The sequence below is a fragment of the Sander lucioperca genome, chromosome 6, assembly GCF_008315115.2.
Source record: "Sander lucioperca isolate FBNREF2018 chromosome 6, SLUC_FBN_1.2, whole genome shotgun sequence".
Lineage (NCBI taxonomy): Eukaryota > Metazoa > Chordata > Actinopteri > Perciformes > Percidae > Sander > Sander lucioperca.
The window spans coordinates 10449633-10472393 of NC_050178.1; the positions used below are offsets into that span (position 1 = coordinate 10449633).

The window sequence follows — 22761 nt, forward strand, 5'->3', positions numbered from 1 at the left end:
TATTACCGCCCACAGTTAATCACAGACATAGCTAGGCGCTGATAGCGTGGGTGCTCCGGAGCTCGAGCACCCACGGAAAATACTGAGCACCCAGTGCCAGACTGCCAGTAGGCTACATTCATTTAAAATTAAACATTGCAGTTGGTGCTAAGTGGAGCGTCTGTCATAGTGTGCCTAGAGGCTACTAGACAGGTGGAATTGATTCTTAATTTCCCACGAAGCTGATCGCGGTTACGTGTTCATCTCCAATCCTATCTGTATTTGTGAGAAGTGGCGTTGTCCTGAGGTGCAAGATAGCCTACTTTACGGCTTTATTATCGAGTCAATAGGCGTGTGTGTTCGTCTCGGCCGCTGTCCATTTCCTAAGGTTCTGAAATGCAAACATTTTTTTATTACTTTTTTTTTTTTTAAAGGGCGTGTGCCCGTGAGCACCCACGGAGGAAAACATAAATCGGCGCCTATGATCACAGACACCACTAGGCTTGTAGTAAATGTTTCTACTTACTATTTTGTGGTAGACTGAAAATACAGTCTGAAAGAATGTGTATCCCCCCTATAACTTTTGCTAGGAAAAAAGGAAACTTCTCCATATACACTATTAGGCATCATCAAATTTAGACTACCTACATAGAAGATTTTGTATTTGCTTTGTTTAATCTAAACCACAAACTATTAACAACGAACACAAAGGTCCCTATTTGACTGCAGCCCACGTTTCCAACCGGAAGTATTTTCGAGGCGCACACATTACAATGGCAACATGTTCGATAAGTAGCGGTGATATTGATGAAATAAATGATCCAGGAGCCGCTCCTTATGGCAACTTTATAAACTATTACACCTTCAATCCTCCGGAGAACCGTTTGAGCCTGATTCCAGCCACATTACTCCAGGATTTAGGTTACAGAGACGGCCATCAGACCACACTGATCCTGGACGTGGGGTGTAATTCAGGGGTATGTGACTCAGAGACATTAAACAATATGCTTTTAAAATGTATCTTTAACCGTTTGGACTGAAATATTCTCTTAATTTAACTTAAACGTATCCTTTAAGTAGATGGGACTTTTCACGTGTTTCGATAACATTACACACATAATGTTACTCAACGTTATAGTCTGAGCTTTCAGAATCAAATCTCTAATGTATTTTGCATACAAATATAACGGTGGTGCAACTAAGTTAGTAACGCTTCATATAATCAAGTACTGTACTTCAGTACAAGCTTGAAGTACTTATACTTTACCTGATTATTTTTCGTTCGTATTCGTTTTATGCTACTTAATACTTCTACTCCACTAGTTTTATTTCAGAGTGAAATATTGTACTTTTTACTTAACTACATTTATTTGACATTAGTTAGGCTATCAGTTACTTTACAGATGGATTGTTAATGCAAAATATAATCAACTATTAAATGATGATATATTATGGATTAACCCCAGCAGTATATAAAGTAGTTGAAATTAGCCTCCCAGCTGCAATAGTAGTGATACTTACTAGGGATCGACCGATATGGATTTTTTAGTACCGATGCCGATGCCGATACCGTTTTGTTTTCATCAGCCTTAACCGATGACCGATACGGGCTGTCGATTTTCTTGATCCGATATTTGGAGCCGATACTGCTTTTGCTCCCTCAATTTACATCAGAAAAATGTAAACCATGCCACACTGGATTTGTTTTTGGAATCTGCTCTGCCATTTCTTTAAAAATAATAAACAAAAACACAGATCAGTGTCACTTCTGCAATCATCTTACATGCATATCACCCAAATTATGTGTGCAATGTGCATCATATGGATGGGTGCACTGCATATGGTTAACTGTGCAAGGATAAAGGGCTTTAATCAACATCTACAACACAGCCTTGATGATGCATTGCTTGTTGACATATTATAATCAGGTCATCACAAAATGTCCTTTGTCAACACATTTAAATAATTTAAGAAAACAATGAACCTGAAAAGTAGCCACTGAAATAAAGTGCTTGATTTGAAATTTAAGACTGCCATGGTGCTGGAAGCCTGCCATGCTTCCAGCACCAGCACTCTGCTAGTGGGGGAGGGGCAGTGCATGGTCTGTACGTGGACTGCAGCGTCTCCAGCAACACAGAGCTGCCTGTGGACGCCTGTCTGTAAATAATGCCGGGAAAAAACTATCGCGAACGCAGCAGCCGCGTACCGGCATCGTAAAAATGCAAATATCGGCCCAATATATTGGCTGGCCGATAAAATCGGTCTATCACTAATACTTACACGTTAATGCATCAGTAATTATATAATCTAGTATAGGCCTATATTATTCTGAAATGGGCCATTCTGCATAATTTTACTTTTGGTATTTTGATGCTTATCCTTAAACATGAGTATTATTATTATAAAAACATTAAGTTATTATTATTTTTACACTGGGGAAATGCTATTAAAAGTTCGCAGTACCACTTTTTTACACATTTAACCGTGATGCACATGGTGATCCAGTATGACATATATGGCATCTTGCGAGACACAATTCTGAATAGAATTTGAAATGTGTCCACATAACAAAATTTTTTTTGTGAACGCTGTCCTCTCCTCCCCCCTCCCTCCCTGTGTATGGCAGGAACTGAGTGTAGCCTTTTACAAGCATCTAGTGCAGGAGTCTGTGTGCCAAGAAGAGTCAGATAAGTGGAAAGTTAATCTCCTGGGCTTTGACTTGGATGAGATCCTCATTCAGAGGGCTCAGCAGAACAACCCTCAGCCTCACAGCATCTCCTTCATCCCCCTGGACATCACTAAAGACACCGACCAGCTGCAGGATTACCTCGGCCACCACGGCTGCTCCCACTTCCATCTGTGTCTGTGCCTGGCTGTCACCATGTGGGTCCACCTAAACCACGGAGACTCCAGCCTGCTGCAGATGCTCTCTCGCCTGGCCTCCATCAGCCAGCACCTCCTGCTGGAGGTGCAGCCCTGGAAGTGCTACCGCTCCGCGGCCCGGCGGCTGAGGAAGCTGGGCCGCTCGGACTTTGACCACTTCAAAACCCTGAAGATCCGTGGGGACGTAGCAGAACATGCTAGGGAGCACCTGGAGAGAAACTGTGGCATGGAGCTCATCCGGAGCTTCGGCAGCACTACATGGGATCGCAAGCTGCTGCTCTTCAAAAGGAGATGAAACTAAGGGACAACGTCAGTTATCATCTGCCGCTGCACATGAGCTGCAGGGACATGATCAGGAAGACCAAAGAAATCAATGTTGGGAATGCTAGAAAAGTAAAGTTAAATTGTTTAGTTGATCGACATTAATCTGCAATGATTATGACAAGTTAAAGTCACTTTTCAAGCAAAAATGCTGACCATTAGCTGGTTCCAGCTTGTTAAATGTCAAGATTTGTGTCTTAAATGATATTAAACTGAGTATTTGTGGGGTTTTGTGTTCTTGGTCAGACAAAACAAGCAAATTGAAGACGCCACTTTGAGCTCTGGTAACTGCTGATTTGCCCATATATTTCCTGACATTTTGTTGACAGATTTATCTGTTAAGACAATTAGGACTGCAGTTTACAATTATTTCATTATTGATTAAGCTGCAGACTACTTTCTTAATTAATTGTTTAGTCTATAAAATAAACTTAGCACAAAAAATAAGGAAATTTGTGTTTGGTAGATTATTTCTCTGTGGTAACAATGCTTTTTCGCAATAAATCTTATACCGTTGGAAAGCCTGTTCCCTTTCAAATGGTGCCCCATTTGAAAGGAACATGCATTTGTGGGATGAGCAGCAGCTCTGAGTATGTGGGTTGCGGCCATGAAAAATGTTATTCTGCCATTGACTTGTTTGGTGGATTGGATGATTGAAGTTTGAAGAAACAAGACATATTGGCAATTTAACAGTTTATTCATTTCACAAACAGGAGCCTCAGTAGCGTGTGGAAGAACCATACACAGCCACACCAGCCTGGCACCTCCTCCTCATGCTGGTCACACACTGCTGTTGGATGGCATCCCATTCTTCAATCAGCATTTGTCGCAAGTCAGCCAACGTGGTTGTGTTGGTCACTCTAGCACGAACAACACGCCCAAGCTGATCCCACAAATGTTCAATGGGGTTGAGGTCAGGACTGCTGGCAGGCCATTCCATCCTCTCCACTCCCACATTCTGGAGGTAGTCTCTGATAAACCTCGCCCTGTGGGGGCGAGCGTTGTCATCTTGGAGGATAGAGTTTGGTCCCAGACTGTGGAGATATAGGGTTGTGTCAATAGCAACAGCAAAATAAGCCGTTTGGCAATGGCAGAGAAGATTTGGCAAATTTTTCATGGGCGCAACCCATATACTCAGCGCTGCTGCTCATCCCACAAATGCATGTTCCTTACACATGGGCACCATTTGAAAGGGAACTAAACAGGCTTTCCAACGGTATAAGATTTAGTGCCAAAAAGCATTGTTACCACAGAGAAAATCTACCAAACACAAATTTTCTTACTTTTTGTGCCAAGTTTAGTTAGAAAACAGTGAAAAATGTCTATCAGTGTCCCAGAGCTTGAGGTGTCATCTCAAATATCTTGTTTTGCCCAACCCACAGTCCAAAACCCAAATATATTCAGTTTACATATTACCAGTATATAAAACAGCAAATTCTTACATACACACATTTAGAATGTTTGCTTAAAGAATAAATAAAAACAATTATCAAATTGGACCAATTGTTGCAACTCTAGAGAAAAAGAAAACGAGGGGGGGCAGTAGCACATTAAAACCTTGAATTAGTTGTTTTTGTCATTCATTCCTTTAAACACTGACTTGTGTATTAATTTAAAAGCATAGTTAACCTGGCTAAACAACTGTTTACTTTATGTATACAATCATTACCATGCATATGAAATAAGACACCGTTTTCCATTATCAAGCAGCTACGTCTTTCTGTATCTGAGCTGACTGAACCACAGTGGTCAATAATGCAGAACTAGAAAACAAAACTTAAGCACAACATGTTCATTTTCATCATTTTAATTACAGAATACTAAAAATAACATTACATAAAATGTCTTTTTAAAAGAAACCATTGAATATTACAAAGGTTGTAAATTTTGTAAAGTTAGGATATAAAATCTTTGAACAGTGGTGCATAATTGAAAAGAAAAATAATTTTCATAAAATGTATATATTAACTGTTCTACTACATAAAAAATGAGATGGACACAAATCGCAGACAGACGAGATGAGTAGACACCGCCATTACCGCAGTGAGCTCTCCTTTCAAGGGAAGAAAGACTTGAGATGCACAGCACACACCACAATCAGCTTAAGTTCTCAAGTTATGTCTAGGTTTAAAAAAAGAAGGAAAAAAAAGGGGTTACCATTAACAACAAAAGGAGAACAAACAAGCTTGAGAGACTACAAAAAGTGACTTGGTGACTTCTCCCAAACTGTATCACATCTCAATGAGTAAAAACCTGACTCAACTGGCCTTGGTTTCATAAACACAAACCGCTTTCCACAGGTTTAAGCTATACAAAAGAGTTGCAAAATGTTGAGAGACCTCATACTTAAAATCATTCCACCAAGAGAGGGAAATAATGATGAGCTGCCTCTCAGTCTCATCACACAGCCATTCCTATAACCTACTGTACAACTGGTCAGTCAGATCCACTGAAAGTTACCATGGTCACATAAATCATTATCAGGAGGTCAACCTTAAGGAATTGGAATAGACTATACACAAGGGGGGTGTGTGTGTGTGTGTGTGTGGGGGGCATGCATAATCGAACAGTGTGCTTGCTTTCTTCCACTTCTTTCGGAGATTTACGTCACCCTCTGTCACTTCGTCATGAGCCCTTAAGATGTTTTAGTCAACACCAAAGAATCACCCGTCGAGGATATTCAGAGCCCGTTTGAACCGTGGATGTCCCTCTACATGTAAGCCACACTGGCCAGTCGTGTCCAAACAGAGGTATTTATTTGTCCCCTGCCGTTTGGGAGACGTGTTGTGTCACATTATTGGTAAACAGACAAGAGGGGAGGGGAGCAATCAACAGTTTATTAAGGTGTTCTTTCAAGATATGGGTTTAATCGAGAGTTACGCTGAGTGGCAGAATCACTTCCTTCTGTGCAGTAGTAGTGGTTTCAGTGGCCCATGAAGACCAGGTGGAGAAATGCAGAGGAAGAGTGAAGAGAAGGTAGAAGGGAAACAGACGATAACCCAGAGGACATCTCAGAAGAGACAGGACGTCTGAGACAACAGAGGCATTTAAGAGGAAATGAGGCGAGAGACACCAGCAGAGCTACTTGGTTTGGCTGGTCTGTTGCTCAGACAGCTGGAGTTTTTTTCACCAGGGATCCCGGCGCTGCTGCTTATCATGTAAGCTAATAATGCTGTTTAGGTTCAGATGAGTCCCCCTGAGTTAGTGCACACATCAGAGTCAGACAGGCCTTGCCCGCTTGTTCGTTAAGAAGAAATCCACAAAGAGAGAGAGAGAGGGGAAAAAAAAAAAAAAAAAAAAAAATCAATTCAGCAATTTTATATCAAGCTTACAATTAGCTTTGGAGAGAAAGAGCCCGTCGTAGTTTTACAAGTCTGCGATTGGGGAAGGATTGGGTCGATGTTAGTGTGGAGGAGGGTGAGGAAAAATTCAGGCGTGAATACGGCAGCTCCCACAAAGTGGTGCAGCTATCCTCTGAGTCCTGCTCATCTTCTGAAAACTCTGAGACGTATGCATTTTGTATCGTGAATGCAATGTGCGCTATGCAGTGCTCAACCAGAGGCTGGGTTGTGTTGTTTGAGCACGCTCATACTTTTATCTTATAATCTGATCATCTGACATGATTCCCAAGTGGTCGTTGGTGCAGGTCTGCCCAGCAGGCGAGTGGTTGGGGATCTGGTCAGGTGCTGGTGTTGCAGGTTGCGCTGACTGTGCATCAGTCAGACAGACAGGTAGGTAGACAGGCAGGTGGGCTGTAATAGGACTCAGGAGCTGAGGCTAAATCAAGGGAGCTGTGTCCATCAAGCATTTGTTGGGGTCCAGGCTGGCAAAGAAGCGGACATCCCGGTCCTTGTCGGACTGCAGAGCCATCACAGTCTCTTCCAGCTCGTCAGAGTAGGCACAGCAGGGCTCCTTGAAGTAAGCTGTACACAAAACAAGACTGTTAGTTCAAGTAAAAACCTACCATCAAAATGCTACGGGATATGTGTAATAGAGAGAAGAGGCAGAGCATGTGTTTGAGGCAATATTCTGTATTGCTCTTATTATAAGCAAATCCCATTAGAAAGACCAAGTGAACTGATCATACTAACTAGTATTGTTATCCAAAGCCTGATATAACTTATTCCTCACCTCAATTGTTGTCCATAAAACAGACACTGGCTGACATTTTCCTTCACATGAATATACTGTAGATTATTTTGAGTTGATCCCACATTCACCTTCTTGCTGCCGCAAATACTTGCCAGAGCAACAAATCCGAAGCAGAAAATAGCCCGCAACAAATGCAGTTTAATCCTGTTTGAGGAACATTTGCTTAAAGCTACAGTGCTTAGCTGTTTTAGGAAATAACTTTTGAAACTATTTATTTGTGACCGGTTTTAAAAAGATTTACTTCTTCAATAAGAATCAGTTGAAAAAGTATTGAACACATAGTCAATTTTGGTGAGCTAAATTTGTTGGCAATAACAAAAATACAGGATATCGTCTTATCCTTAAAAGACAACATCAATCATTAAGTTTATTTAAATGTTTACCTTTCTCCATGACACTCTGTCGTAGAGCCTTGGCCACCAGTACGCGGACATTGGCCACCGGGTCTGAGGAGAGGCTGAGCAGGCTGGGCAAGAGGTGCTGGCCAAACTGCTCCATGGGCATGCAGTCCTCCTCCACTATGGCCTACAGTAAACACAAAGTCACACAGACAGGCTGGAGTTAGAAAGCTAACCTAACACAGGAAGAAGGGAGTCAAGAGGCATTTTATGAATATGAACCTCTGTCACAAGAGCTGACAGATCAAGAATGTAATCATGAGCTAATAGTTCTCTACAGTATTACTGTAATGAACTAATAGTTCTCCTCTACAGTATTACTGCAATACATAGCTGCAGCTCTTATCTGTCATCAGGTTGTCTAACATGAACATTACATAGGAAACAGCTAGTGTTTTGTCTGCATCTCTTTAGCAATATTTTACAACAGCATCAAGTTTTACTCTTAAAAACACATTTTACCTTTACTCATGACAATGTTAAATCCAGAAGCTTAAGAATGTTGAAAATGTTTTTAGTGAGAAATTAAAGGAAATGGCATTAAAAGTGTTCCAATCATAAATGGGATACTTGCTCTGCCCCTCAACAATTCATTTGCCATTTCATTTCCCAATCGTAGCTTGGACAACCGTCAGACAAGCAATCAAAGAGGTACACAGTTATTTAGGGAGTTGAAAAACATGTAAAGAGACAATGCTGCTGTTTCACTAATTCGTGCTAAGTAATGTTAGATAGAGTTACAGACCTGGCAGATGAAGGCAAAGGCCTGCCGTCCCACCCACTTGGGACAGTGGCAGAACCTGACGGTGAGCTCGTTGATGAAGTTCAGGCCCAGATCATCGGCCCCACATGCATACAGCTTCTGGAGGATCTCTACAACCTGAGAACACAAGAGGTGATAATACACTTAAAAATAGGATTTAAAACTGCAGTTAATCAACAACAAAAAATGCTAACTTGTGTTTGAGGTGGTCAACATGTGTTCAAAGGCCGATATTGGACCCATAACAGAGAAGTGACATATTGAGGAGCTTCCGCCTCCTGTCTTAACCGTTGCCCAGCTCGATCAGCTCTGTGCAACATGTCGGGGGTCTGTCAAAAATAATAGACTAATTGACTAGACGTGTATTTTTAGCAGAGCGGAGAGGCAATTGAAAACATTTGCACCAGTGCAAAGAGTGGAGGCCTGGAGGATTACCTAAAATGTTGAACTTTTCCTTAACAAATAACACCTTCGAAGGTGTAAACGTATCCCCCCCAGTCTCATTGCAGCCAAGGTAAGATGTTTAAATACAACCCCGTCAGGGCATTAGTTTATCACAAACCTACAACACGTACCGACCATCATCAAAAACAAATTCAATAATGTACACTTACCAGTTTGTATGAGATCCACCTGACCTCTGATACTTTGTCAGAGCAGAGTGTGAGGGCTATCTGTCTGAGGTAGTCAAACACATCATTGTGGCTGTACAACTCTATGATCAAGATCAACTGCCTGGAGGGGAAGAGAGAGAGAGAGAGAGAGAGAGAGAGAGAGAGAGAGAGAGAGAGAGAGAGAGAGAGAGAGAGAGAGAGAGAGAGAGAGAGAGAGAGAGAGAGAGAGAGAGAGAGAGAGAGAGAGAGAGAGAGAGAATTTCAGTCATGCACACTTTCCTGTAAACAGAAGTACAATATAGTGAAATACAAAGGGTCGCAATTAGGAAATAAACCGTTTAGGTGATACTGTAAATTCACTGGAGAATTAAATCTAACCCATATAGTGTTACGAGAGCAGACTTCAGCCCTGCCATAGTGTCTATGAGCAAGACACCGATCTGGATAAGATAGTCTGTTAAAATCTAAACGTAATTATTTCTCAATTGGAAGAGGAAGAGGAGACGTACTCTGCCAGCTCATATCTGAATCTCCAGTTACGACTGTTGTCCGTCACCATGAATTCCTGCAGCTGGTACAGGTATTCTCTCCTCTTGTCTGCGTGCAGCAGCTGCAACAAGAGGATGCACATAAACCATCTAAGTTATCTAGTACAACCTGTAAAGCAATCAAACTGTGATTTTCTTCTTTAACTGGAAACCAAAACTGCTGCAAAACAGCGCACTTGCAACAGAGCTGTGAATTCAACTTTTGTCATTGCTGAACAGCATTGCTGAAATGTAATGTCCCAAACGGAAACTTCTTGCCTCCTGCTGCGTAATGCTCAAACATTATCTAACAAGACCAAACTTAGTCACGTTATGGTCAAAAAGTGTTCTCACACTTGGATCGGGAGTATATAAATCTATAATCTCACTTTGAGGAAGTCGTAGAGGTGTTTGAGCACGCCAATGCGGACCTCGTCCAGGTCTTTGAGGAAACCATTGAAGATAGGCACCAGATCAGCTGCTGTCAGCTGGTCTCCCAGGATAACGGCCAGCTCGTGGATGGAGAAAGCCAGCGTACGCCGCACCTTCCACTGCAACACACAAGGATTAAAGCACCAGTCGTGAACAAGCAGTGTCTTGGTAAAAGAAAAAAACTCCTATGTTGCTTCTTAAATAGGAAAACAACCACTTATTGGTTTATTAACATGTACTGATAATGCAGGAAAAAACATTTATCTGAACCCCTCCAATGACTGGTCTGAATCCATTGTACAGTGCAATGATGTCATGTCAACACAGTGGTATTCAGTGCTGTGATGAAGTAATGACTGCGTGACTGAGTGCTGTCACACCGTCTCTGCTGCGGTTAAGTAAAGCAACGTTTCTCTGCCTCGTACAGTTCCCTTTCTTGCCCTTCAAGCAGTGCATTTGTACAAGTGTTATGTTACTCTAATCAAGCTAAAAACATGAGAAAAAAAACATGCACATTGTTGTGAATAGGTTTCTTATTAACATGGTTGAGAAATTCTGGCAAAACCTTAAAAACAATTGACCCTCACTCCCTTTACTAGCTTTAACACCGAAACATAATAACCGATACAAATAAAAATTCTATATATGGTAGTTGCCACAACCAAAAGAAAAACACAAGACTCCTCATTCAATGTACTTTGGCTCACTTCTCATTCGTGTCAATTAAACAGTACATTCATTGTACGGTTTTATAAAAGACTTTGTTATCTTGTGATTTTCCACTTTGTTTTATTGTGTAAAACATAATTATGTCATGTCATGCTACGTCATTTAGCTTCGACAACCATGCAACTTTAACATTCATGCCAATAAAGCAAGATTTTTAGGGCAAAATTTATTTCCTACAACCTAAAACAATAAAATCCAATAAGAGGTATAAAAACACATCTTAATCAATTAATTTCAAATGCTACACTAGTTCAGCTGTTATGACTATACAGTCAAAATCATCTCAGGACAAAAGTCCCAGAGCTTCGAAATCCAAACAAATAAAATATTTTAAATTGAGCTTTACATTAACAGTGTGGCTTATATTTCTTCATGCGATTCAATACTCATTTTGGAATCAAACAGCTAATCTAACCCCACATTACCTTTATCATTTTCCCCCATTTCTCTGCCTACCTGCACATCAGTAGCGAGGGTTTCATATGTGTCCTTGAGGCAGTGCCAGTTCTGTCGTCCCAGGGTGAGCGCTACCCCCGGCAGGCTGAAGGCACAGTGTTTGGCTATCTCTGTATCCACCGTCTGGGCCCGAGCCGGATCAGTCATAGAAAGGTACTGATCCAACAGCTGCTGGGGAATGACATTCTGGAGATGGGGGGAGAGATGAAAGAGTTTGATGAACAAAGAGGAAATCGGGTTGCACAGGGAGAAGGTATTTGATTATACATGTCTGTGCCAATCAATACCAACTGTGAGGTTGTGATCAATATTTCCCAGAAGTATAATAGAAGTGCTGACTGACCTGGATTTTGGGCTTATCCTCAAACACTGGGCTGTGAGCAGAGTCTTCCTTTCCCTCTTCCTCCACACTCTCAATTAGTTCAGACTCCTGAGGAAAATACAAATACACACACATTAGGGAACAAGCCAACGCACCACACATTAAAGAAGCTAAAATGTCTTATCACTCTTCTGATAACACACCCACGCATTCCTAATGAAACACATTTGCTACTCTTAAATAATTACTGACAATAGTTCTTTTTCAAACTTTTGATTTACATTGTTGATTTAGACGAATATATAGAAATGTTTAAGATTTGAAACCAAGTTTTCAGGGTATTTAAAGCACAATAATGGGAGAAATCTGTTGCTGAGCTATAAATCAAAACCTACACCGTAGGTATCTATTGCAGAGCCCCTGTTTACTCCTTGTGTTAAGTATAAATCCAGCTTTGAGTCTATGGTTACGGAGTATATCTGTTCCGCCATATAACATACAACAGCTGACTTAACACACTGCAAATATCTGAATAGTCTCATACTAAAATAGGGGAATCAGGAGGAGACTCTTCCTGGTCCTCCAGGGGTTCCGTCTGCGTCTCTTCGTCCCCTTGCTCCTGGACCGGACTCGACTCTGAGGCTGGAGAAGTTTCCATCGTTTGCTCCTCTTCTGTGGGACTCTCTTCACTCTCAGACTGAACCTCCACAGATTTACTCTCCACGGACACAATGTCGATGTCGTCCTCGGGCTGCTCTTGTGGCTCGGGTTCAGTCAGGCCGTCATCCGTTGGGCTGTCATCTTCTGGGCTGTCGAGCTGGGCTGCCTTTAGAGCCGCTGACAACACCTGGACTTGAGCTGGATGTAAATTCACATGCACAACTCAATCTACATGCCAATACATTGCCAAAAGTGTACAGCTAATCATATGTAATCTAGCTCTGTAAACCCACCTTGTACATCAGGGTCATCCATGTGCGGTTGCAAACAGTCCAAGACCTTCTGGATTTGGTCGCTGGTGGCTTTGCCAGGGCTGGATTTGGAATCAGGACAATCAAGTTCCTCTTCCTCCTCTTCCTCTATCACTTCCTCTGATTTTTGACAATTTAGCATCTCCAGTTCCCCACTGATGTCTGGTAAAGGAGATCTCCAATAGTTGAAAGAATTAAAGTTCTCGTCTGTCTGCTCCGTGTCTTTTGCGTTCTTAGCGTTGTTTGTAGTCGTAGGGTTGGTGTTGCTGTTTGAGAATGTGCGGATGAAGCCGCCACACATCTCTCTGGGAACAGAAGTGTGGATGTCATCAAAATTGTGCATTTCCTCACTGTCAGCTGTCGACACGTGCTCTGGGGACGGTGTGGCACGGCCGTCCTGGTTGGGAGGTGTGTGAGCGATGGTTCTTCCTGTGTGGCAGCCACTAATGTCGGAGCAGTTCAGAGAGTTTAGGGAGCAGTCGCTGAAATGAGAATAACAAAATGTATAGGAAGACTCAGCTCATTCCTCATATCATCATCATCATCATATATAGTACTGCTTAAACATAGATAATAGAGCTCTCTAAATAATACGATTTCTGCCAAAGTTTGACCTACTAAGATACATTATTCATTACAGATTCAGTGGTGATGAAGGTCATGCAGTCTTACCTGTCCAATGTACACCGGGGGACCTCTAGTAGTGCGCCATCCTCTCTGAAGTGAAAGCCTGTGCTTGAGGGATTGGCAAAGGTGGAGATGAAGCGCCCTAGAGACTGAAAGGCAGCCTGTCGCACCTAAAAGCGGGGCAGAGAGGAATCTGTCAGTTTCGTCATGACAACAGGGACTTTTCATAACTCTAAAGTCAATTGTCTTCATTTGCTTATGATGTTTACTCATTCATGAAAAGGAATTTTGCATGGGGCACCAGTGTCAGATATGGACCAAAATAGTACAAAGAGACAGTGGAACAGCATGCAGTTCTGTTTATAGTACACTTGAGCGTCTGCATACACAGACAAGATCACACATGTTCATCGCTGCAAACTGTCTGTGTGGTCATTTATTCTGGGCTCATTCTATGTCATTTTCAATGTCACAGATGAGGAAAGTACAGATTGGGCTTAGGGCTGCAAAATCTTCGAGACCAAAACACTGACACCCTTCAAGCTCCATTGATAATCATTTTTGTACCCAATTTGAAAGTATATTAAATAGCCAGTGAAGTACCGTAACATTTCCAGAGATTCTTCATTTCTCATCAGAGGCCCACCACTGTTTTTTTTTTTTTTTACCAGATTTTCAGAATGCCAGTTTCTTATTTTAACTTTTACTAAACAGTATAAAAAAGAAACAAGAAGATGCTTACAGTGGCAAGGAAAAAAATACTCCTTGCCACTAGATGTTAAGTAGCAACTCCTCTATTTTCATCATAGCACAAGAGGAAGTTAAACATAAATGTGCTTGTAATTTTATGCAATACAATTTTTCCTGTGTTTGTCTTACCCAGCGAGACTGGTCACTGATGAGGCTGATGAACAGGGGGGACAATTTTGCACGTCGCACCTCTGGAGAGGTAGAATTGGAGACCATCATGAAGCACTCAGCACAGGCTTTCCTGATGCCCCACAGACTGTCTGAGCATAGGTCGAAGAACTTGGGCATCTAAAAAAAAAACAAAAATAAATAAAAGTCAGTATAACTTGAAACTAACACTGAGTATTTGAACTGTGAAGAACCAATTGAACCAATGTTAAACTATCATGCTAAAAGAATGAAATAGAGTTGTGGTTTCAGAAATTTCAAAGACAAAAAAGGAGCTTCTCACCAGTAGTTTTTCTGTGGCCTCCTGACCCACAATAGAACAAAACTCCCCAAAATTAGCAGCACAGACCTGTAATACACAATACAAACATAATAATGAACAACAAGGCAAAGTTCAAATGCCAAATAAATCAAAAATAATGCTTTTTCTAACCATCAACAACAAACAAACTCCACAGATTACAAGGTTACATATTAACTTGGTGCAAAAGAATACCAATAACACATAAAAAAAAGAAAATTTTCACATATTCTGGCAGCTAGAGTATTGACAGAAAAGCTACAATAAACTGTGGTGATTTTAAACAGTTAACTGATCATATTTTTATTTACAAGCAGTTTTGGGGGATAACAATTCTAGATTCCATCTGCTATAGCTCTCACATATGTTGAAATGTATGAATTTATGAATTTATTATATACACATTTATAAATACAATAAACACTGCTTATACAATATTTCTACCAGTAAAAGTGTTCAAATCATTAAAATAATTAGTCCTGCTTTGAGACATGAGGATTTGTATGTTTTATTGAGACTGCAGCCCTGGGCAACACAGATGCTTATGTCGGGTTCTGGGCTAATAGAGCAGAGAAAAGGAAGATGAACACTTTGGCGGGAAAAAAAAATCTCACAATTGTAAAACTAAATATTAACAATTTGACCACCTTTGCAGCTCCTAAATACCCTTGCCCAACTGGCACCAGTTATGCCAGAGAATTAACATTCCTCACAGAAAACAGCAGCATAGTGTAGGCGAAGGTGATGTGCAAAACAGAATTAAGCCTGGCTCAGAGTGTTATTGAATTTATCCTGACACAATTAAAATAACTGTGGTGACTGCATACTTGACTTTTGAGGTGGAGGAAGAGATGAAAAGGATTTGGAGGTTTTTACCTTGCGGACTTGAAAGAGTCTGGCATCACTGCACAGGTCACAGAAGCGTGGCAGTAGTAGATGCTCCACTGTGTCTTTGCTCAACATGGTGACAACTTTACACATGATCTGTAAGAGACGTATGGAAAGCATTTAGTGCCATTACAACTCAGATAGTGCTTCAATTACATAACTATTCTGCACTACTGAAAGAAAACTAGTTGAAGATTTAAACTAAAAGCTTTTGCGGAGAGCTAAACAATGTGCCACAGAGGGAAACAATCGGGGTATAAAGAGTAGAGAGGGAAAGAGGAAGCGTATTGGTGTGTGTTTAAGGAGCAGGTCATGTGTGTTTCAGGAGGCTAAAACTGATTTGAGAAAACTACTGACATACTGACTATGAATTAGTGAATGGAATATAAATAAAATAGAATATAAATAATTATCGCATTTAACTTTGAGCCTTTGCATTAAAAATTTAAAATAGGCATTGCAAATTCAATTTTTGAATTCATTAATTCAACAAATGCCTTTTTTCAACTTTGACAGTTCAATAACACATGACAAATTACAGGTTATACAACTCAAAAACAATTTCTGCAGGCATCCATCATGTTCCATCAAAATAGAGGCCATTTTTTATTTTTGACTAGATCCGATAAAGGCCTTGACTGATCACAGTAAAGCAATAAATGAAATTCACTGTGCCTCTCTGCATTTTGTCTAGTATAATATGGTTCTCAGCTAAATTTCATTTAAGCCTTAGTCTCTGATAATAAATCACAGACTATTTTTTCAATTCAATCTCTTGCTTAAAAAAAATAAAAGAGGCGTTTCTTACAGCGACTGCTTCGATTTTGTAGTCATCGTCACTGCTGGGTTCTGTGAGGTCCAGCAGAACTGGACAAACTTTGGTCTCCATATCAGCTTTAGAGATGAGGCCTTGCTCCAACAGGACCAGCAGTGCTGCCTGGCTGGTCTTCCGCACCTGGAAAAGATTGAAGATGGAAGTTAAAAACTCTTTCACTCTTGGTGTAAATGAATCTGACCAGTGAACCTTATTTTTTCTACGTCTCTTATTTACTAAAAGCTGAGAAAAAGAGCTCATAGAAAATGACAAGTAGTGTTTGTTAGTGTTGTTTCCATTGTAAAATGAGCTACAAAAGTAGTAAATTTGAAACCTACCTGGTTATTTGGATCAGTGAGATATCGGACTACAATGGGTACCAAGTATCTTGAGAAAGCTGCTGGGAAGTTGGGCCGACTCTCGTGTAAGAACATGGCAATGTTGGGGACTTGCTCCATCAGTTCAGCTCGCACAGTGGGCTCTGAGTACACACATTAAAGTATAAACTCAATGTACAAACATAAAATGTGTGCATTACAGTGCAACAAGTGTTATGTGCTTGTAACCATATAAAGTTTAAAATTAAATCCTGGAATAATTTCATTGTGTTTAATAAAGAAGTTTAAAAAGAGAAAAAAAGAGAAAGAAAGCACATTCAAAAAGTGTAAAGATCATCTAGAGACATAACCACTTAATTGATGAAAAGGAAAATACATATACCTCCATCTTCTGACATTCTGGCAACTGTCTCCATGACACTGATAAAGTCATTTTCATTGTCACTGAATTCTCGAAGCACATCAAGCAGGCCACGAGCCACGATCTGCCTAGAAAGCAACAGGAGCGTCAAGTTAGTAGACTGCCTGCCAATACCTACAAGTGCTGAATGCACAGAGCGTGGCACAGCCTGACAGACCTGTCAAGTGCAACACACACACACACACACACACACACACACACACACACACACAGTCCATAATATCATGAATCTGGAGAAATCTCTGCATGTAAGCGGCAAGGCCGAAAACCACCATTGAAAGCCTGTGACTTTCGATCCCTCAGGCGGCACTGCCTTAAAAACTGTCATCATTATGTAAAAGGATATTACCACGTGGGCTCAGGAACACTTCAGAAAACCATTGTCAGTTAACACAGTTCGTCGCTACATCTACAAGTGCAAGTTAAAACTCTACCATGCAAAGCGAAAGCCATATATCGACAACATCCAGAAACGCCGCCGGCTTCTCTGGGCCCGAGCTCATCTGAGATGGACTGACGCAAAATGGAAAAGTGTGCGGTGGTCTGACGAGACCACATTTTAAATTGTTTTTGGAAATCATGGACGTCATGTCCTCTGGGACAAAGAGGAAAAGGACCATCCATATTGTTATCAGTGCAAAGTTCAAAAGCCAGCTTCTGTGATAGTATGGGGGTGTTAGTGCCCATGGCATGGGTAACTTACACATCTGTGAAGGCACCATTAATGCTGAAAGGTACACACAGGTTTTGGAGCAACATATGCTGCCAGCCAAGCAAAGTCTTTTTCAGGGACGTCCCTGCTAATTTCAGCAAGACAATGCTAAGCCACATTCTGCACGTGTTACAACAGCGTGGCTTCGTAGTAAAAGGGTGCGGGTACTAGACTGGCCTGCCTGCAGTCCAGACCTGTCTCCCATTGAAAATGTGTGGCGCATTATAAAGCGCAAAATACAGCAATAAAAGACCCCGGACTGTTGAGCAACTGAAGCCGTATATCAAGCAAGAATGGGAAAGAATTCCACCTACAAAGCTTCAACTACAACTTCATTGGAATTAGGGTTTGTATGAATCAAAATGTGTCATCATCCATGACTTTGGGCTACTATTATCAACGTATTGCCATATCCATTCAGACAGACACCATTCACCCATGGCTTTACTTTAAGTATTTGGCACTCCTGCACTACAGAGTTAAGGCAGGTATGTAATTAGGAAATACACAGGAATGCAGACAGTCGTCTAGATGACTGTTAAAAAACAAACATCTGGAGATTACTTCAGGTGGACGATATGTCTATCACATTTAAATTTTCCAGTGCGGGGTTTATGATACAATTTAGCCACTATTCAATACATTTATCCTATACAATGAATATGAAGTAAAGTACATCAATTAACAAGATATTATTGTGCAACATTATGCTATTACTTATTTGAGCCACAAAAACCTTTCAGCAATCATTAAGTGAACGATCTAACAATCAATCAAACTTTCTTTCAACAGTGACAATAATACAAATTCTTGTTTACACAAAATACAACAGAACCAAAAATTCACCTAATTTGGTGCAAAATCTATATTATCGCTGTTTTAAACATATAACAGTTTCCTGGTAGAGTTTATAAAATTAGATGAAAGGTTCATTTAAATATCTGGCTACATCTTCACATCACTTCTTCTACAAGAAGTGAAATCGGCCACGTTTCCTTGATAGTTCCACTAGGTTGCAGTCTGATGTTTCCTTGTTGCTAACCCCCCCCATGGTTATGCTCTCAACACAAATTGTCCATATTAGGACATGTCCACACAACTACAGATATATTAGAAATCGTGGTTTATACGTCAAACAGTTTTCTCATTTTCCTGAAACTTCAACACCAAAATACCAATCAAAATTTGTATTCATCTTTCTGTTAGCGTTTTTTGCATATACAAAAAACATTAAAAAAAATAAATGCTGTGATGTATGGATCACAGCATGATTCTGGCTAATTGTTTTTTGTAATGTGTAACTGCACATTTGTGACTTCTACAATCTAAGCAGACAAGAGCCTTCTCCATAGGTGCCCCCTCCCTCTGGAACTCTCTCCCCAAACACATCCGAGACTGCACCAATCTGACCACGTTCAAATCACAAGTCAAAACTCACTTTTTTTAGAACTGTTAGATAAATGGGTGTGTATTTTTAGTGTGTGGTTCTTTTTTTTAACACTGTAAATAAGTATTGTGAAAAGCACCATTTAAATAAAATGTATCAATATTATAAGCTCTGTAGAGATTCCTTTACTGTCAACCTCAGTTGCAGCAGCAGTAAGTTTTGCATCATTTTATCTCTGAAAGCAAGCTAACAACAGTGAATAACAAAAAAAATCTATATTTTCTGCACTACAATACGCATCCCTATGTGTTTACATTCCACTATATAATTTGACAATGCATCCTCACACCCTGAAAAAAATACTCATGACCATCCCATTATCTGTCTGATATTTAGCCTTTTGTCTGTTTTTCAGAGTGTTGACAGCCTGACCACGGGACTTCACTTACCTGTTGAAGACATTCTCACTGAAAGCATACTTCTCTAGCCTCCCAAGAGGAGTTAGGTTGTCTTGTCCTGCATCGAGGAAGGCTGTGATGCGGATTCCGTCGCACTCTGAACCATAGTCATCAAATCCAACTGCAGCATGAGAAAAAATATAATTTTATTGTCACAAAAACTGGAACCTTCATCTCGGAAGCACACAACTGATGCCTACAAAAACAAAACTTTTTTAATTGAGGGCTGACAGATCCACCACAGTAGTCACAGTGCCATGTTGATGAAGAGTCAGGCTAATATAGCAGAAAGCCTCAGGTACAAGTAATTATTCCGTTTAATGTTTCAACAATAAATACACACTGGCTTTGCAGTATGATCCAAAAGCTGTTTCATCACCCTCACTAATGCAGACAACAGGGACCGTCGGCCTGTATGACCGCTAATTATAGAATGGCGTAAAACGCTGAAATACTGTTGACAGTTTTATATTTCACATGGGTCAATGGGGTTTCCCAGAAAGATGACACTTCCATATACCTCCCTGCTGAAGGGAGGAGGGGAAACAATGTTCCATATACAAGAAATTAATCCATCACTCCAGGTTTTGTTTAATGTGGTTGTTAACAAATTAAAATAACCAAAGTACTCACAATCATCCAGATCATCATGGCCATCTTCAAAGTATAAAGATAGACCTGCAAGCATAGGGCAGTTAAAGGGTGAATCCATGGTGCCAAACATGTCATCAACATACCACAATATTTTCAAGTTCTTTTTTGATAGAGAGGGGGGTTATAACTTAAGGGATAAGTTTAATAATAAGATAAATATGTGGTAAATGAAATAATAATAATAATAATAATAATAATTTACTGAGTTATGGAAAAGGGGTAGGATTAAATAAGTGTATACTTCTTCCTACTCCTTTTCAGACATGTCTATGTTGGCTAATGTTACTTATTGTTTATTGAATGTTTTGCTTATTTAACTTATTAGTACATTTCTTTGATGTTTCGCTTGGTTTATTTTTGATATGTCTGAAATAAATGTCTTCATTCATTCATTATCTTGCTGACACTGTGTGTAATGTGTAACAACAACAGAGGGAAAAAATGTAATTCCCCCCCTGGGGATCAATAAAGTATGTCTTAGTATCCTTAAATTTCCCTGCATGGGATCAATTAGGCTAAGCCTTGACTTATCTGTTTCTTTAAATCAAATCACAAACACATGTTGGATCACTTAGACAATTGTGTTGCCTAAATTAAAACTACTAATCAGGTACAACTCTTGAGGAATAAAGCATATGGCTGAAAATTACACATCCAGTTTGTTATTCCATTATCATGCAGTCCAATGTGATGTTACTCCTGTATCCCACAGTTATTTTCTTTTTTAAATACATGTTGAAGTTCTTCTTGGTCAAATCACAAACATCTCAGGTCATTCAGGGCATAATTGTTATGTCGCCTTAACTACAAAAGAAGTTACTAAGTCAGAGTTCTCCTAAAAACATTTCTAAACTAACTTAGTTGGTTGAAAATGATACTTCCAGCTTGGCTTCCCAATTCCCACTATCACGCAGTCCAAAGCGATAAACACAAACTAGACATGTACTGTAAAGAGGATCTTGTCAATGCATTAACAGTCATTTTTTGTGTGATAACGTAACTGATTTGTTTTCAATACCAATCCTGATTTGTTTTCAATACCACTCACACATAAAGATAGGACAATAACGCAGACTAGTGTAGTCTAAAGAAGAGCCTAGAAAGAAGTCCCAGAAGTAGAAGCATGTACTGGGACATCCAGTGTCAGTGTTTACAGCTGGGTATGCAGGGGAATGTGCTCCAACTATAAAAACAACTCCTGTCTCGAAAAGACACATTTAACGAGGTGTCGTGTGTGGCGTAAATAACGCCACGACTAGTTAAACAACAACAAAAAAAAACGAAATATCCCCTTCGTTATGGTATAAATGAGGATTTGGTCAGCTTATGGCTGGAAATGACTTTAGCAAATCGGCTAACGTTAGCTAGGTCAACTCGCTAGCCTTTGCTATGACAACAGTTCGATAACAAACACGACTGAAAGCATGCGGTACTGTCTAACTACAGAAGTGAGTGGTCATTTAAAAACACATATACAAGTACTGAGTAGTTATATGTTTAAATGTAGCCTCAAAGTCACACATGTCGATACCCATGAGTAGCTCTAGTTAGCTAGCTGGCTAGCAGTGCTAAGTTTGCTAACAAGGCTTGTCCAGCGCTTTCGCTTGACTTGGCTCGCCTTAGCTCGCACTTTGGCTGGGAATACCACAAATACAGCACAGTAAGAGCCGCTATTTTAAACATGTATACTCTGGAGACTACAATGCAGCTTCATAAGTTCCAACACAGCTTAAAAGTATTAGAGAACACACTGTTTGAAAAGTGCCATTACCTGCCATCTTGAGTATCGGCTCGGCTCAGCGGGCTGCCGTCCCGTGTGGGCTGTCACCACCAAACAGCTGTCACTCAAACAAGGCAGCAAACTACTTCCTGAAGGTACTTCCTGATGCTAGGATACACCGGTCGATTAACTTTTTAAATAACCCAAACCGATAACCGTTTCTCAGATTGGGCACAAACTCGACATAACTGGGCGTAAATACAGCCTGTGGACAAATCTGTGACGACGTTGAAGTCAGCTTCCGATTCGTAGCTTCCGATTCAGCAGTTAAGGGGAAACTTAACGCTGAAGTTAGCTTCCGATTCACAGCGCAGTTAAGGTTAAGGGGAAAATAACTTACATTGCTGAGCAACTGCAGAAGGCTTTCACAAATCTGAAACGGTGTTTTAAAGAATCTTTAGCCTCTCTGCGATAATTTAATCCTGATTTGACAAGTCTAGGTATAGTGGGTTTTGATTTAGACCTGGTCCAATGTGGTCTACATGTAAAAAGAATCAGTGAAATGTCCCTTTATTGCGTTTTCACAAATAGTAAAGCTCTCACAAATCTGAAACTGTGTTTTAAATAATATTTAGCCTCTTTGGGATAATTTAGTCCTGATTTGGCAAGTCTAGGAAGTGGGATTTTGATCTAGACCTGGGGCACCTTCAATCTCAAAATGGTGTGCACTGCTTTGCTACGGTTTCCTGATTGAACGACATGTTTCCTCGGAACAGTGTGAAATGCTGTGCAACTGCTTTGAGATAATTGATAATATCCCTACTCTCACCTTGCCACATATCCTCTTTTATATGGATATATAGATTCATCAGTATCAGATTTAGTCAATATGATTGTTGTTATGGGTAAATATCATATTCATTGCAGTAAGTGGAGATGTTCTAAGCCTTCCTTTGTTTGGTTTATAAATGCTTTT

The 22761-nt window shown here is 40.3% G+C and overlaps 2 protein-coding genes across 4 annotated transcripts; one reads left to right on the forward strand and one right to left on the reverse strand.

Moving 5' to 3' along the window:
* The first annotated feature begins 697 nt into the window (after nucleotides 1–697).
* Nucleotides 698–3400, forward strand: LOC116051596 (pre-miRNA 5'-monophosphate methyltransferase). The gene is made up of 2 exons (XM_031302116.2): nucleotides 698–956; nucleotides 2606–3400. Exons 1-2 carry the CDS (start codon nucleotides 753–755, stop codon nucleotides 3155–3157), a joined length of 756 nt encoding a protein of 251 aa, XP_031157976.1. The 5' UTR covers nucleotides 698–752; the 3' UTR covers nucleotides 3158–3400.
* Nucleotides 3401–4974: 1574 nt separating this feature from the next.
* On the reverse strand, nucleotides 4975–22103 carry ppp4r1l (protein phosphatase 4, regulatory subunit 1-like). Of its 3 annotated transcripts, none has more exons than XM_031301835.2 (20): nucleotides 21837–22103; nucleotides 20045–20089; nucleotides 19403–19532; nucleotides 16816–16922; nucleotides 16434–16576; nucleotides 16090–16236; nucleotides 15270–15377; nucleotides 14376–14441; nucleotides 14054–14212; nucleotides 13220–13344; nucleotides 12530–12990; nucleotides 12121–12434; nucleotides 11598–11684; nucleotides 11255–11440; nucleotides 10027–10188; nucleotides 9620–9720; nucleotides 9111–9231; nucleotides 8479–8613; nucleotides 7719–7860; nucleotides 4975–7106 (listed from the first exon to the last, which is right to left on the reverse strand). In XM_031301835.2, the coding sequence occupies exons 1-20, from the start codon at nucleotides 21841–21843 to the stop codon at nucleotides 6961–6963; spliced, it is 2892 nt and encodes a 963-aa protein (XP_031157695.1). In that variant the 5' UTR covers nucleotides 21844–22103; the 3' UTR covers nucleotides 4975–6960. The 3 variants fall into 3 exon arrangements, with proteins under 3 accessions (XP_031157695.1, XP_031157694.1, XP_031157693.1); XM_031301834.2 differs by having other exon boundaries at nucleotides 12530–13029; XM_031301833.2 differs by lacking the exon at nucleotides 21837–22103 and having other exon boundaries at nucleotides 12530–13029; nucleotides 20045–20150.
* Nucleotides 22104–22761: the final 658 nt, after the last annotated feature.

What these genes read in the sequence shown, in the direction of transcription:
- ppp4r1l (XM_031301833.2), bottom strand. Translation starts at nt 20,135, where the DNA reads ATGTTTGGCACCATGGATTCACCCTTTAACTGCCCTATGCTTGCAGGT. An exon ending in TCACTGATCCAAATAACCAG is followed by an intron (nt 16,237 to 16,433) that starts GTAGGTTTCAAA and finishes AATCTTTTCCAG; the next exon opens with GTGCGGAAGACCAGCCAGGC. An exon ending in ACCTCTACGACTTCCTCAAA is followed by an intron (nt 9,721 to 10,026) that starts GTGAGATTATAG and finishes CTCTTGTTGCAG; the next exon opens with CTGCTGCACGCAGACAAGAG.
- LOC116051596 (XM_031302116.2), top strand. Translation starts at nt 753, where the DNA reads ATGGCAACATGTTCGATAAGTAGCGGTGATATTGATGAAATAAATGAT. An exon ending in ACGTGGGGTGTAATTCAGGG is followed by an intron (nt 957 to 2,605) that starts GTATGTGACTCA and finishes TGTGTATGGCAG; the next exon opens with GAACTGAGTGTAGCCTTTTA.